At 36.0% G+C, this 14,299-nt stretch overlaps 2 protein-coding genes across 3 annotated transcripts in view; one reads left to right on the forward strand and one right to left on the reverse strand.

The window, feature by feature from the left end:
* The window catches only part of LOC117572790 (zygotic gap protein knirps-like), a 91,867-nt gene that overhangs the window by 29,879 nt on the left and 47,689 nt on the right, over positions 1–14,299 (reverse strand). The window lies entirely within an intron of this gene.
* On the forward strand, positions 3,172–3,902 carry LOC127565420 (uncharacterized). The gene is made up of 3 exons (XM_052003608.1): positions 3,172–3,231; positions 3,297–3,449; positions 3,514–3,902. The coding sequence occupies exons 1-3, from the start codon at positions 3,172–3,174 to the stop codon at positions 3,853–3,855; spliced, it is 555 nt and encodes a 184-aa protein (XP_051859568.1). The 3' UTR covers positions 3,856–3,902.

Raw genomic sequence — 14,299 nt, forward strand, 5'->3', positions numbered from 1 at the left:
CTTTCACTCTGCAAATAAGTCTGAGCTTGAAAAGGAAAAACAAAAGTATTGCCACAAAATATTGTAGACTGACAAATACGCTGCAATTCTCTAGTAAATTGGCTTATAGTCAAGCAACTACTTATTATTAAACTTGGGGTTTTCGAAAGGAAAATCATTAAAGTTGAATAACAATTCAGTACAAATATAAATGCATTATGAAATTGTGAACAGTTCCTAAAGAATGACTTTTCTTTCCCCAAAAATATGAGGGCATTGTAAACACTTAAGTAAAAATAAGTAAACATTTTCAACATTTAAGAATGCATGGTTAAAAATATAACTATTGACAAAATAGTTGAAAGAAGAGAAAACTTAAAGCTTAATGATTTTATTTACAAACATTAACATACAGATTTTATAAGGGAAAAACTTTGTCTTCAAATTAAAAAAAAAAGATATTAAGCAAATAAAAAAATATATTTAAGATATTGATACAAAATTCTTAAATATAAAGGGTGAAACTTCAATTGAATAAATTTTGTTATTGTGTTTTTAGGGCGAAATGGTTTGATTTAAAGAAAAGTAATGTAAGTATATTTTATTATATTGCTTTTATTGCATTATGGATCCTAAAACAAAAGCTTTGTTTCAAATTTTATTATCTTGAAACAATTATTTAGAGACAATCATCAATTGGAATTTGGTTGTTAATAAAATAAATAAGATTCAAAAGGGAAAGATTTTGGTTTGATGTTACTGTAAGTGTAAATCCAATTCTAAATTATAATAAGATTACGAAAAATTCAGCTCTCTTCAAATGGTTTTCTTTCTAAATTGTTTGCACTCAAAAATAATAACTGCAGCTTAATAGTACAATAAATGCTAGCAATTTATTGTTGCTTTCGCCACATGCTTAAAAACACCCAGTGGAATTATCTCTCAGCTCCTTGAGGGTATACAACGGTGAGTACACTCGTTTGTGGCCACCACTGAGAGTGTGTGTGTGTGTGTTAGTGCCATGAATAACGTAGCACTATGGATCGAGTGGAGCTTCAGTTGGTTCCCTCGACTGTTGGGACTGTTGGACTCTGTGCACCCTTGGGCCAAGTCTAATTAAACACGACACTGAAAATGTGTCCTCTGCTGTCATTGACACGTGTGCACGGCGACAACAACAGCAACAGCAACAATAACAATGAGACCAACAGCACTAACGACAGCCAACAGAAAGAGCAACAAACGACAAGAGCAGCAGCGACAACAGCAACAACAGCAACAACAACAATAATAATAAAACTGAACTGAAGCCGGTGTCCAGTCGGATATGCAGCAGCCGATAGGCCGTTAATACACAGCACACACACACAAGCCAGCAACGGTGTCTGCTGATTTTCCGTTTACCACGCACACACACACACCCACCAACACACACGCAAGCAGCTGCAGAGATTCACGCACGTGATTTATGTGCGTGGGCGCGCATTTTAACGCGGCAACGACACAGAAACAATAACAACAGAAACAGCAACAACAAAAACAACAATAAAGTGGCAAAAGGCAGCAATAATGTCCGCAGTTGCTCGTTGCCAAAGCCGCTCCACAGCAACAGCAGCAGCAGCAGCAACATTGCGTTGCGTTGCCAACTTTATTGGTATTCGCATATTTTACGTGCACTGTCGCCGGCAATGGCAACGTCAGTGGCAACGACAACGGCGATTCCGATGGCAGCTCGATGCTGGTCAATTCAATCAGGATATAATTTTATGCGTTACTTAAACACGCAGGATATGTTAATATTGCGGCACAAGCCCAACAGCCGCACCAGCAACATCCACAACAACAACAGCAACAAGAGCAAAACGAGGAAGAAAGAAAAAAGAGTGTGCTCCACTTTGAAATACCTGCTACCTATTCCGAAAATATACTAAATACCCATTTAGTATATTTATATACTATTACATAGAAAATATACCGTAGTAGTACAAAATATCCAAGATCGATATTATTCTTCAAATATATGAAATTTACACCGATAAATAATATATTTTATTGAAGACTACATTTGGTATATCGATATTCATATATAGTATCTAATGTATACCGAAAAATACTATACTTTAACGAAGTCTTTATTTGTTATATCGATATACTATTGCAATTAAAATATGCCTGATTAATAATATTCTTAAAAATGTCAATATAGTATGTATATCGAAAAAATGTTTAAAGATACCAAACACTGTATTTGGTATATCAATATACTACTGCATGCAAAATATTTTAAGGAATACAACATATATTGAATCGGTATTATTCTTAAAATATATAAAATGAAGAATACTAGATTATATTGAAGGCTTTATTTGGTATATAAATATACTATTGCATTCAAAATATACCATAGCGATCTAAATATACCAGCTTGTCAAACCAAAGGAAGAAGGTCGGCGATGTTGCCGCTGATGAAGAATATATGTATATACTCTTTTGGGGAGAATCTTCTTTCTGCAAGTCAAAGCTATAATAATACCCTTCTACCCTATGGCTAGCGGGTATAACAACAATACCAAATAACAACAAAAACAATAACACAAAAAGAAAAATATATATGCCAACTCTGTTCGCTTGAAATAACAGCATAGTTGCTGTGGATAAATAACTCTATGAGCTTGTGTGTGTGTGCGTGTTTTCATGATTAATTAATTGTATTTAAAGCATAATTGCCTCTAGCTTTCATTTGATTAAATTTCTGAACCTGAGCCATATGTGTTTTTATGTATGTGTATGCGTGACATAATCATCAGGTCAATTGGCTTTTTGCCTTTTAAATGCAACTGCCATATGTTCAAGCGTATTTAAATTTAATGCGACCCGTTGTCCCAATTTCAATTGCAATCGCGCGCAAAAGTATGCAATGAGAAATTTACAGCCTGTTCTTTAATATTTTACAATAGCATTTCTGGTGATTTGTACTAACCAAGTATATAAATATTAGGTAATATTCTGCAACAACAAACGAAATATCTAAAAACAAGTAATTGTTATTAATTATTAAACACAAAAATGGCATGTGAACTGCAGGTAAATTATAGTTAGTGTTATTCGATTTGAGATAAGCTTACATCAGTGATTTGGTGCATCTATATAAAGGGCGCGAGTTTAATGCGATTTTGCTAAATAGCATTAAAAATGATTTGTCAGTCACTTTTGTGGTCGTTGCTTTTGACGTTCTTTAAAATATCAGAGAGTGTAAGTGTTTAGAAATATTAACAATTGTATAGTAATTGCTTAAACTACTTCCTTAATCCATTAAGGCTAATTGGAAGTATGAGCTTATATCCCTCACTTCGTACAGCAATGACGAGAGCAAATTGAAGATTGATACAAGAGTCGAACATTCAAAAAAAAATGATATAAGCGGTGGCATGGACATTTACGTGATGTTCGAACATAAGGACGATGATGTGGTATTTACTTTGTATTCCTTTCTTAAATGTGTTGAAGTTAAAGTTAAAGTTTAATAATTATCAGGTTGAGCTGCAAATTTATCGCAGTGCACATGGAAATGCCGATGAATTCAAACCAATACCGTATTCAATTCCCAAAACGACCTTTAAAGAAATGATCGAAAAGTATTGGGATGATTTATTTTATTCCACGGTAGGACACTGTTCGAATTTACTGAAAAGCAGTGAGTTTGTTGATGGTAAAATTCCCCAGAAACACTATGAGTTCAGGAACTGTGTGATTGACATTAAAAAGATGCCACAGATAATGCCCGAAGGTGTATACAAATTGGTATTCACATTTACTCATGATTTCGAATGGGGAGTTGAAGTTGTTGCCAAGGTGACATCAAGGGTTTTACCATAAATATTATCATGAAAATTTGTTTTGCTCTCAAAATAAATAAATTAATTCAAACTTGATGTTTTCACACATTAAATATATTTTGTTTTGTTGCTGTAACTGCTGGGAAAACATGAAATAAATGGTTCATTTGATTTTGATATTTTTATTTGTGCATTTCGCTTGTTGTCTTTGATAATTGAATAATTGCCTTTTTGTGCGGTTGCAATTGTTTCATAACTATTTTTTTTTTTTTTTTTGCCTGTGCGTTTCACATATACATATATGTTTTATTAATTTCTGCCGCTAATTTGCCTAATTAAATTTATTATTTCTGTTACGTGCTTGCGACTTGCATGATGTTTTAATTATTAATATTTATTTATACGCATCGCATTTTTGCTTTTGTATTTCACGCCCAGAAGTTGACGTGCCAACTGTCACTGTCCATCTTCCTCCTTGGCCAGCAATCTGCGCATAATATAATCGATGTCAGACAACAACTTTTTGGCCAACAAGACACGCACAAAGGCAGAGCAGGGTTTGGGTTTGGGTTTGGACCTGGCTCAGGTTCCGGGCCAAAGTTATGAAACAAAATACGTAAATCTCTTTAGTTGGCTCATAATTATGACATTAAGCGGCAATGCGACTTGAATTTTAATTGGCATGCCGTCAGTTAGTCAGCTCTGGCTGAACAGAGAGAAGCGAAAAAGAGGAAGCCTGCAGTATTTATTATAGTACGGAGCATAAGCATTTTGTTGTTGCTTTCTTTATGTTTATTAATAAATAATTCCAGCTGCTTCTCTGCTTTGTTGCTTTGCTAGCTGGCCCATTCATTGAGACTTTAATGGCCAGATACATATGTTTTTGTGCCGGCACCAAAAATGATAGAACCGTTAACATTGATGGCTTGATGATTGCCTGACAACACGAGCAGAAGAATTTAATTAAAACGATTCAAGAACTTCTGACTACCTTTAACGTTAATAACAATATAAGAGTTCATTTCATTTGTACTTCCTCATGAGTTTCAAAAGTTTTCAAAACTTGCATGTTCCAGCACATAAAACTTCTCGAATTTCCCATGCTGACCCAAATTTGTGGGACCAAATGGATCATACTATTAGTTAAAAACAATGCTGTTTATGGCAAGTCTACAATAAAGTTTATTTGTAGCGCATTTGAGCAACTTTATGCCTAAGACAAAAACCCTCCCCAGATTTCCCCTTTTCCATCACGTCACGTTTTTTATGGTATTTGTTTGTTGCTTACAATTCAAAATTAAATTAAACCGCCATGAAAATGCGGTAATTTTGTCTTTTTCTGCCGGACATCGTCATCGTTATTGTTATTGCTATTGTTGTTGCTGTTGCTGTTACTGTTGCTGCCGTAAAATTCACACCAAGTGGAAGAGTACGGCGTTGGTTAACATTACAGCATTAGATAAGAGCTTTGTTTGCCCTTCACACGCATGAACTCTGCGTGGCATGTGACGTAGTAGAAAACTTATTTAGTTGCCACATAAAAGTTCAGTTCAGTTGTTCAGTTATTCAGTAGTTGTTGTTGGTTGGCTCCGACAATAAAAGTAATGTTTGATAATAAGCGACAACAGCAACATCCACAACAACAACTTCATTTGCAATTTCCGCGCGATTGTCTCAAGTCGGTTGCTGCTGCTGCTGCCACTTCTACTGTCTGTTGTTGCTGATAGAAATCTGAGGCAAAATGTTGCAATGCCAGCAGCAACATCGCCAACGCGCCAGCAGTAACAACAACAACAACAGCAACAGCTACAGCCAAGTGAATAAAGTTATTAGCGCATTTAACTGAGCCAACGGCTGTGAACTGCCAGCATCCTCAGCATTCGTTATGTGAATACACAACAACAACAACAGTAACAGCAACACCAACAGCCACAGCAACAGCTATGAATACACTCGTTCATCGCATTGTTTCGTCTGGCCAACTGCGAATGCAATTTCCATTTTAATTACTTCCAAATGACAACAACAACAACAACGGAGGTTCAGGCCAGACAATCGGCAGACAAACAGCAACTGCAACAACAATAGCAACGACAACAGCTGCAATTGCTGGCGGTGGCGCATGCGCCAACAGCAACACCAACAGCAACAACAGCAATACCAACAACGGCCAAATAAAGGCGAAAATTAGTCGCACAATTCATGCAACGTTTAACATACAAATGCTCAAAACTCAGACAAACACAATTATACACTATTTGTCTGTAAACATCAACAACGTAAATATTTTTCTTTTCAAACACTTAAAGTGTTTGAGAAATAATATATGCGTGCTGCATTATTAAGTTGTAAAAAGTGCACTTAGTAGACAAACTATTTAAAGTGGATGTTCACAAAAAAAAATTACTATTATTTTCAAACTTGTTAAAGCTTTTTGCTTTTTACATGCAATAATAAAAGGTGAAATACTACAAATTGAAAAGTTTCTTTAGATTGAAAACTTATTCGGAATGTATTTTTAAGTATTGTAACTCAGTTTTGTTTGCCTTATTTTTAAGTCAATATTAAAACTTCAACTCAACTTTGTTTCGCTTATTTTTGGTCAATATTAAGATTTTAAATATTTAAAAAATCATATATTAAACAATATAAATTTTTTATTGTAGAAAATTTGTGAACAAAATAACAACTAGGTTTTTTGCTTTGTTGCTTTACTTGAAAGTTTTTAAACTGTAAATTTTTTGGGTTATTCTCAAGTCAATAATTGGACAAAAAATATTGAAAAATAAAATAGAGGTTGCTATCAGCAGAAATTGTCTTTAGACAACTCTAATTAAAAATGATATTTATCGAAAACTTTTTGTAGTATTGAAAACGTGTAAAGAAATTGCTTCTTTCGAATGCTTTATTGTGAAATACATTATTTTAAATGCAATAAGTCATAAAATATTACCAATTCCAAATGTAATTGCTTTCAACAGAAAATTTCTTTAGACAACTTAAATCAAAATTTATATTTTTTTGAAGATAGAAAACTTGTTAAGAAATGCCAAACAGGAAATATTTAATTTTGTGGCAATATAACTCAATTTTGCATAGCTTATTTTTAAAACTTTAAAAATGAATATATGAAATATTTAAAAAATTTCCTAAAACAACTCAAACCAAATTTAATATTTTTTTGGAAGAAAGCTTACAAAGTAATTGCAACCAGCGAATGCTGTGCTTTGAAGCATTTTTCTTATAAATTAGTCATCAAGCTTATGTTTGTTGAATGCCTAAAAGCAAAGTTTGGAGGCAACCCTCGGGCATAGAAAAAGATAATATTGCACAGCTAGTTGGCTATGAAAAATGCGAATAAAAATGCGACTTGTTGTTGCTGCTGCGGCGATTGGATATCGTTGTCGTTGTTGCCGTTGTTGTCGTGGTTGATGTTGTTGTTGTGGCAGTCATTGTCGTTGGTCGATGTTGTGACTGTTTGTAGTTGTTAAGTTTTCGGTGCTGTTGTTGTTGTTGTTATGGTTGTTGTTGGTTGGCTGGTGACACTTGCCGTTTGCTACCTTTGCTGCTGTTATTGTCGTTGCTCGCTTTTTATTTCTGTTGTTTCTGTTTCTGTTGTGTTTTTTTTTTGTGCATTTTCTGCATAAATATTTCAACACTTTCGCTTTTGTTTTGTGTCACACACACACAAAAAAGAAAAAAAGAAAAAAAAATGTTTTTAATTATTCCCAACGTGAGCGAGTCCCTCACCCTCCGCTTGGTTTTCTTCTTTTCTGCACAGGTTGCTGTGCATTTTAATTGCATTTTTATTTAATTTCTGTGTGTGCTGCATCTAATTTGCCGTCATCGTTGTTACTGTAATTTTGTAATATTTCTTCGCTGTCGTTGAATGTACTCTTTTTTTATTTTGATGTTGTTTTTTTTTTCCTCTTTAGTCTTGTTATATTTTTGCTACTGTTTTTTTGTTTTACCTTTTGTCCACATTGTTGTTTTGTTTTGGGTTTGTTTTTTGTGTTTCTTCCCACGCACTTTGGTGTCGTCTGTCTGCAAAAAGCTTGTGGCCCATTGTTGTTGTCGTCATTTGTTGTCATCGTGTATTTGTTTGCGTAATTGTTAATAGCAAATGCAAAGCCAAATAAAAATAAAAATAAAAACAATATCCATTTCGTCACACACTGATCGCTGTCGGATGGCCAATTGATTAGCACTTTTTCTGTGTTTTGTTTTTTGACATGTTTGAAATGATATTTCGGATTTGCATTTATATGCTATTTGTTTGTCTTTTGTAAGAAAATTAGTGTCAAAGGGAGTTTACAAAATACTTTAAAATGTTTTTTATTAAAGCGAAGCTTGTCGAATTGTTGAAATTAAAATATGAAAAGATAGTTCTATACAGCAATGAAATTATAGTAGATAGACTTTGAGTAAAAAGGGAAAAGAATGTTATGAATACAATCTTAGTCATTCTTTGGTTATCTTAATGACTCAAGTTTGAATAACAATAAACTACAGGCACAAAAAATTGCCACACTTCTTCAGTTAGTGTATTTTTAATTCGCTTCAAAAACCATTGTTTATTTATATTTATTCAATTTATTCGCACTTTATTTCCGTTGGCGTTACGTCTGCGCAATTCTTTTGACCCAATTTCAGATCGATTTGGAAATCTCTTTTTTTTTGTGTTTTTTTCTTGCTTGGGGTCGTGTCTAATTTATGGCCAACTTTAGTTTTTATGTGGGTGTCTTCTCTTGTTTTTTGTTTTTTGTAAAATTTGTTGTTGTAAATGTTGCTGTTGTTATTGCATATTCATATGGAAATGGTTCAACAGACTCATTCATTTAGTTGTATTTGTTTGTTTAGCTTCTTGTCTGCGCTTTTTGTTGTTGCGGTCTAAGCGGCTTATAAAATTTACATATGGCTAGATAGCAATATGGCAATTATAACGGCATTTAGTATGTTTTTGGCCATTTTCAACAATATTCTGCAGTTGACCCGACAAAAGATCAATCAAAGTACACACAACAATCGATAGAAACTCGAAACAAGTTGTGACTTGACTTTGGCATAAAGTTTGCTCTCTTGATTGCTGTTTTACTGATTGCATAAGCTGCAGAAATTAATATGCAAAATGTACACAGAATGTGCTATTAGTAAGACATCAAAAGCTGACAACGATATGGCTATAATAAATTAATTAAAATGATATCAAAGGCGAAAGTCGCCAATGCCAATGCCATCGACGATGTCTTCGCATCTTTTTGTTGTTGTTGTTGCTGTTGTTGTTGTTGTCTCGCAGCCAAAATTGAGTGTGTATCTTCAAAATTGGCCGCGAGGCATTTTTGGCCTCGCCAGCCAGTAACAGTAACAAATAATTAGCTTGTAAACTAAAAGTCATCATTAATAATGATTACCGTTGGGTTCTCGCTGTCTGTTTGTGTGTGTGTGTGTCTGTGTGTGTGGGGGTGTCGTTATGCTCAACTCAACTCTAGCTGTGGCTCGCCTTTTGCCATAAACGTCAACATAATTAAGTGAGCGACTTCTTCTGCTGCTTCTTCTTCTTCTCCAGCTGCTGCCCTTTCTCATCTTCAGCTGCTTCTTCTACTTTTCACAGTTTTTGCCGAGGTTTTTTTGTTCTGCTGTTTGCTGCTGCGATTTATTTCGCATTAACGCTCAATATTGCTTGCTAATTAACCACAGTCAACTTGACGAAAAACTGCCACACACACAGAGGGGGGTAAGCCGAACACAAGGGAGGTGACGAACGAGGCGCTATAATAACAAGCGATATACTTGTAACCATCGCTCACTCTATATATATACGTATATATAGTATATCTTGTAGTTGTAGCGAATGATGAGCATGATGCGTCGCATTTTTGTGGCCGCTAATTAGCAGCGGCAAAAACTTCTATTTAGTCGATCCGCTTAGCGTTTACAGTTACTGCCAAAAGTCTGCTCCAGATGCCTAACTACAATTTGGCGTGCCAAAATCCCGTTACACGTTACACACACTAACCACAACTGCCAAAATATGTTTCGAGTGTGCGAGTGTAGTTCCTGCTTTTGTTTTTATGCTCTGTCACCTAGCAAAATCTTTGTACACATCTTAGATGAGTTCTAGATGACGTTGATGCTATGCTAATAATGTTAAGAACTGAATACATTCACGTTTTAATAATTTGCTAAGCAATTTGTTTAACATTTCGCTGGGGAAAGTGTGAACTCATTACATTGTAAAGACATTGTTCGAATTTCGTTTAATACAAAAGCCATTCACATTGAATGTCAACCTAAATATTCCTTAGAGAACTCGAGTTCTCAGAATTCAAGGATTAGCATAGATTAACATTCACTTGCAAAAAAAAAATGTGTTTGAATGAAAATCAATGACAGACAGCTTTAAAATTATAATTAATTGCTGCTAAATAAAGACATTAACTTTGTAAAATGGAAGCTTACTTTTAATATCACGAATTAAGTCACATTAAGCTAGTTCATGGAAAAGAATTCAATCAAAGTGACAATTGATTGTTGATCTTTTATTATATTTAATTTAAATTGTAGTTAAATGTATGTATTAAGGTTTACATCACATTAGTTCTTTGAGGGGAAGCTATTCATTGAACGTAAAAGTACGACAATTGAAAGCTGATTCTTCATAAAATTATATTTAATTACTACTAACTTTTAGTTAACTGACCTATTTTAAATTTGTAAACGCCGTATTAAGCTATTCCTATACGACTTCAAGGAAAGCTATCAATTGTAAGTGAAAATGCGACAATTGTTAGCTAAAGTGCTATGAAATTGTATTTAATTGATGCTTACTTTCAGCAGTATATTTGAAATTTATAAAATCTTAAGTTAACTGGCTGAAATTAATATTAGTCTATTTTAAATAAATAGACTTTTTAATTAGCTTTACAAATTTTAGCTTGCTTTATCTATCAAGAATTACGATTCATTAAGCTAGTTCCATTGAAAGTGAGAATGCGACAATTGTTAGCTGATGGTTTACAACTCATTACATGCCCGATCTCGACGTTTACGTGTGGCGCGGCGTCTTTTATAAAACATTTTAATGAGCGGCGGCGACTATTTTTCACTTAACGTCGTCCTGCGGCATAATTTGCATGTGCACATATACACACAGCCAGCCAGCGAGCCAGATGTATGTATATATATTGTATATAGAGTCATATTGCCCTTGGTCGCGCGCGACGTGAAACGATGCGAAGGGGACTGGCAAACAAACGGGAGGCATAAATAATCGCACAAAGTATGGCAAGCCATAAATATTTAAGTCCGGTTTGCTGCTCCTGCTTTGACTCCTTCCCTTCCTTATAAGGTGTCCAAGTGGTGTGTGTGTGTGTGTGTGTGTGTGTGTGTGTGTGTGTGTGTGTGTGTGTGTGTGTGGCGAGCAGCATACGGCTGGAGATGCTCGCTGAGTTCGCACAAATTTCATGCGGCCCCGACGACGACGACAACAACAATGCTATATAATATAGGCAAGAGCTGCAACTGCAACTGAAACTGAAACTATAAACAAGCAGCAACAATTTCACTGACTACTGAGAACTTTACGTACTGTGACGCGAGCAAGTGAGAAAGCAATAACAGACAAAGAGGGAAACATGGTCGAAACTTTCGACTGCACTGCACGAAAATGTAATCAGTGCTTCAATTTGAATTGCGTGCGCTAATGGTGGCGTATACGTAATGTGTAGAATTTACAGGCTTACCGCTTAGCTAAGCATTAAGAAGTCATCACTTGAGCTTACCTGCAAATGGAAAGAGAATGCGAATTATTTCAGGGAATGACATTACAAATTGATTAATTATTTAATGTGAATTCAGTTTATTTGTTGTTTTTATTGCAATTGTTAACGTTTTGCACTTTTCCATGGCCATAATAATTTAATGGCGCACTTAGCTTTTTGTTCAGTGTGTGTGTGTGTGCGCTTGCCAGTTGTTTCCCTTCATTCAGTTTTTTTTTTTTAATATTACCATTTGTCCTCTTGTCTCGTCTGCCACCAACGCCAGCCACCGCTTCCGACTGCCCAACCCTCCACATTCCCCTCCTCTATTTCCTGCCCTTCACTTGCGCTGCGTTTCGTTTTCATTCATGCGCCTCACGCTGTGCACTCATTTACCCTTTAACTGCTTCAGCAGTCTCGACAGCTGCCCTTCCACCACTCACCACCCCCTCACCCTCTTTTGCATATCATTTGCGCGCATCTTGGCAAAGTCTCGTTGCTCCTTTTGCCCCCTTTCCCATGTTAAGTGCATTACAATGAACTACGTAGGAGCCATCCGGCCACCCCGCCGTGACTCGTAAATAAGTTTTATTGTGTTTTTGCGCGCCACACGCCCACAACACACCAAGTTCATTCCCCCCTCTCTCTACCCCCGCTTACAGCATCCTCTTGGTCCTGTTGCAAGTTATCGCTTCCTTTGTTTTGGTAATTTAGCAAGCGCGCCAACGACGTCGTCTAAATTGCTGGCATACATTTGCTCAATGCTGCCCACTGTGCCACATCCAGTTGTTGTTGTTGTGTCGTTATTGTTGCTGCTGCTGATGCTGCTGCAGTTGCTGACGTAGCTGTTGTTGTTGTCGAGGCAAATGACTACAAAGTGGGCTTAGCGGAGTCTCGCCAAGCTCTTGAAGCGCTTTTCGGCTGCCGTCGACTGAATTATGGCGATTCTAATGTGGAGGATTGCCTGAGCTTCTCCAGTTGCTGCTGGCTGCTGACTGCTCCGACTGGTTGCTGGTTGTTGGTTGCTGTTGCATATTTAAGCGCGAATGGGCGCAATTGTTGCGCGTTTTATTGTTTTGGGAATAAGTGCAGATTTATAGAAAATTTTTAGCTTTACACTGCACTGCACTGCGCTCCATTAAGCTGTGCTCTAGAGACAAGCTTCGCTCGTTCACTTATTTAAGAGGGGAGTGCAAATAAAAATAGAACAGCAATATATTAAGTGCTCTCAGCTCTCAACTCTCCGACATTATTTTGAATGCATACAGTACAGTTAAAGGCCATCGGCAATCTTTTTTTGACTCTGATAATCACACTTGGGCACATGACATGAACTCAATTAACTCCCCTCGCTCTCAGTCTGTGGGCGTACTCGCATGGTGGGTTGGGCAAACACATTAGGCCGAGACAGTCCAACGAGCGAGGCGAGATAGAGAAATACTTTGCTAAGAGTCTACAAATTAGAGACGCGTCCGCCGATTGCCAAGGGCCGCGTTGCATGTAAATTTGCAGTTAGCCTCGCTCTATGCTCTCTCTGCTCTTCATTTTCTGGGTTCTGGGTTTGGCCAGCATCAAAATTAATATGCATACAACTGCAGTGATGCGGAGGGAAGGAAGGAAGGAAGAGGAAATGCCAGCAAAGATAGCTGCAAAGGCGGCGCAATAATAACAATGAAAATGCACAGAATGCGCCTTATAACGACAACAAATTGCCCATTTGGCATAGAAGATGATGAGACAGTTAAGGCTCAGACTCATACTCAGACCCAGACCCGAGCCCTGTGCAAAGCGTTTGTCACTTGTAGGTAGCTGGAGTAGTATGCTAAGGAGTGGGAGGAGTCATGCTCCAGGATGGGACCCTGACATGCTGCGACATTAATTGGCTGCCATGTCATTTTGTTTATGCAGTCGCCAGTTGAGAGTCGAGAGTCGACAGTCGGCAGTGCGCTGTCAACGCCAGACAATTGGGTTTCGAAATTAGAAATATAGAACCCAACCGGCAATGTCATCGTTAGCAATCTCTTCACTTCCCTTTTCGCAATAAAATGCTTTAAAAAAGGGCAGCGTAAATGAAATGAAATGAAATGAGAGTGCCATTATGGGAGGCAAGAGCATGAGCATCAACTGTCAGTGGCTGCATTAAAAAAAAAAACAACTTTTGCGGGTCAATAAACAAGCAAATAAATAAGTGAAGAAATTGCATTTGAAAATGTGTTTGAAATGTTTGACAGTAATGGACCAGTCAACCTTTGTCTAGTTGTTATTGAACCCATTACATTTTAGGGCATACAAAAGTGTCTCTTTAGATTTCTAAGTTATAATTTTAAAACGGTTGAAAACAGAAGAATAAAGTTTAGAACTTAATTAAGAATCGCTTTTTGAAAAGTTCCTTTATTAGTGTAGAAATATATATTTAAAATATACCATAGATTGCTAAATATACCAAATTGTTAGCTTCATTTACAAAAATTTAATAAAAATACAAAAGATAATCAAGTCAGCTATTAATACGAATTTTACAAAAATATAACTTTCCATTAAGTTTTTTAATCCATAATTTTAGAAGTACATTAAATCAAAGTGATTATCGAAATATCATTTTTTTAAAATAATCATTTTAACTTGTGTAGCTAACAATGTATATTTCTTTTTTTCCTTTATTAATAACCATAAAATTAGTTATTATAGCATCTGATTCCGTTGCATAATCTCTCTTTTATTTAAATG

This window comes from Drosophila albomicans, chromosome 3, assembly GCF_009650485.2.
Source record: "Drosophila albomicans strain 15112-1751.03 chromosome 3, ASM965048v2, whole genome shotgun sequence".
In the NCBI taxonomy this organism is placed as follows: domain Eukaryota; kingdom Metazoa; phylum Arthropoda; class Insecta; order Diptera; family Drosophilidae; genus Drosophila; species Drosophila albomicans.

Bases quoted from the DNA above. Each gene is read 5' to 3' on its own strand.
- LOC127565420 (XM_052003608.1), top strand. From the start codon at position 3,172: ATGATTTGTCAGTCACTTTTGTGGTCGTTGCTTTTGACGTTCTTTAAA. The intron at 3,232-3,296 runs GTAAGTGTTTAG...TAATCCATTAAG, and splicing joins TCTTTAAAATATCAGAGAGT to GCTAATTGGAAGTATGAGCT. The intron at 3,450-3,513 runs GTATTTACTTTG...AATAATTATCAG, and splicing joins AACATAAGGACGATGATGTG to GTTGAGCTGCAAATTTATCG.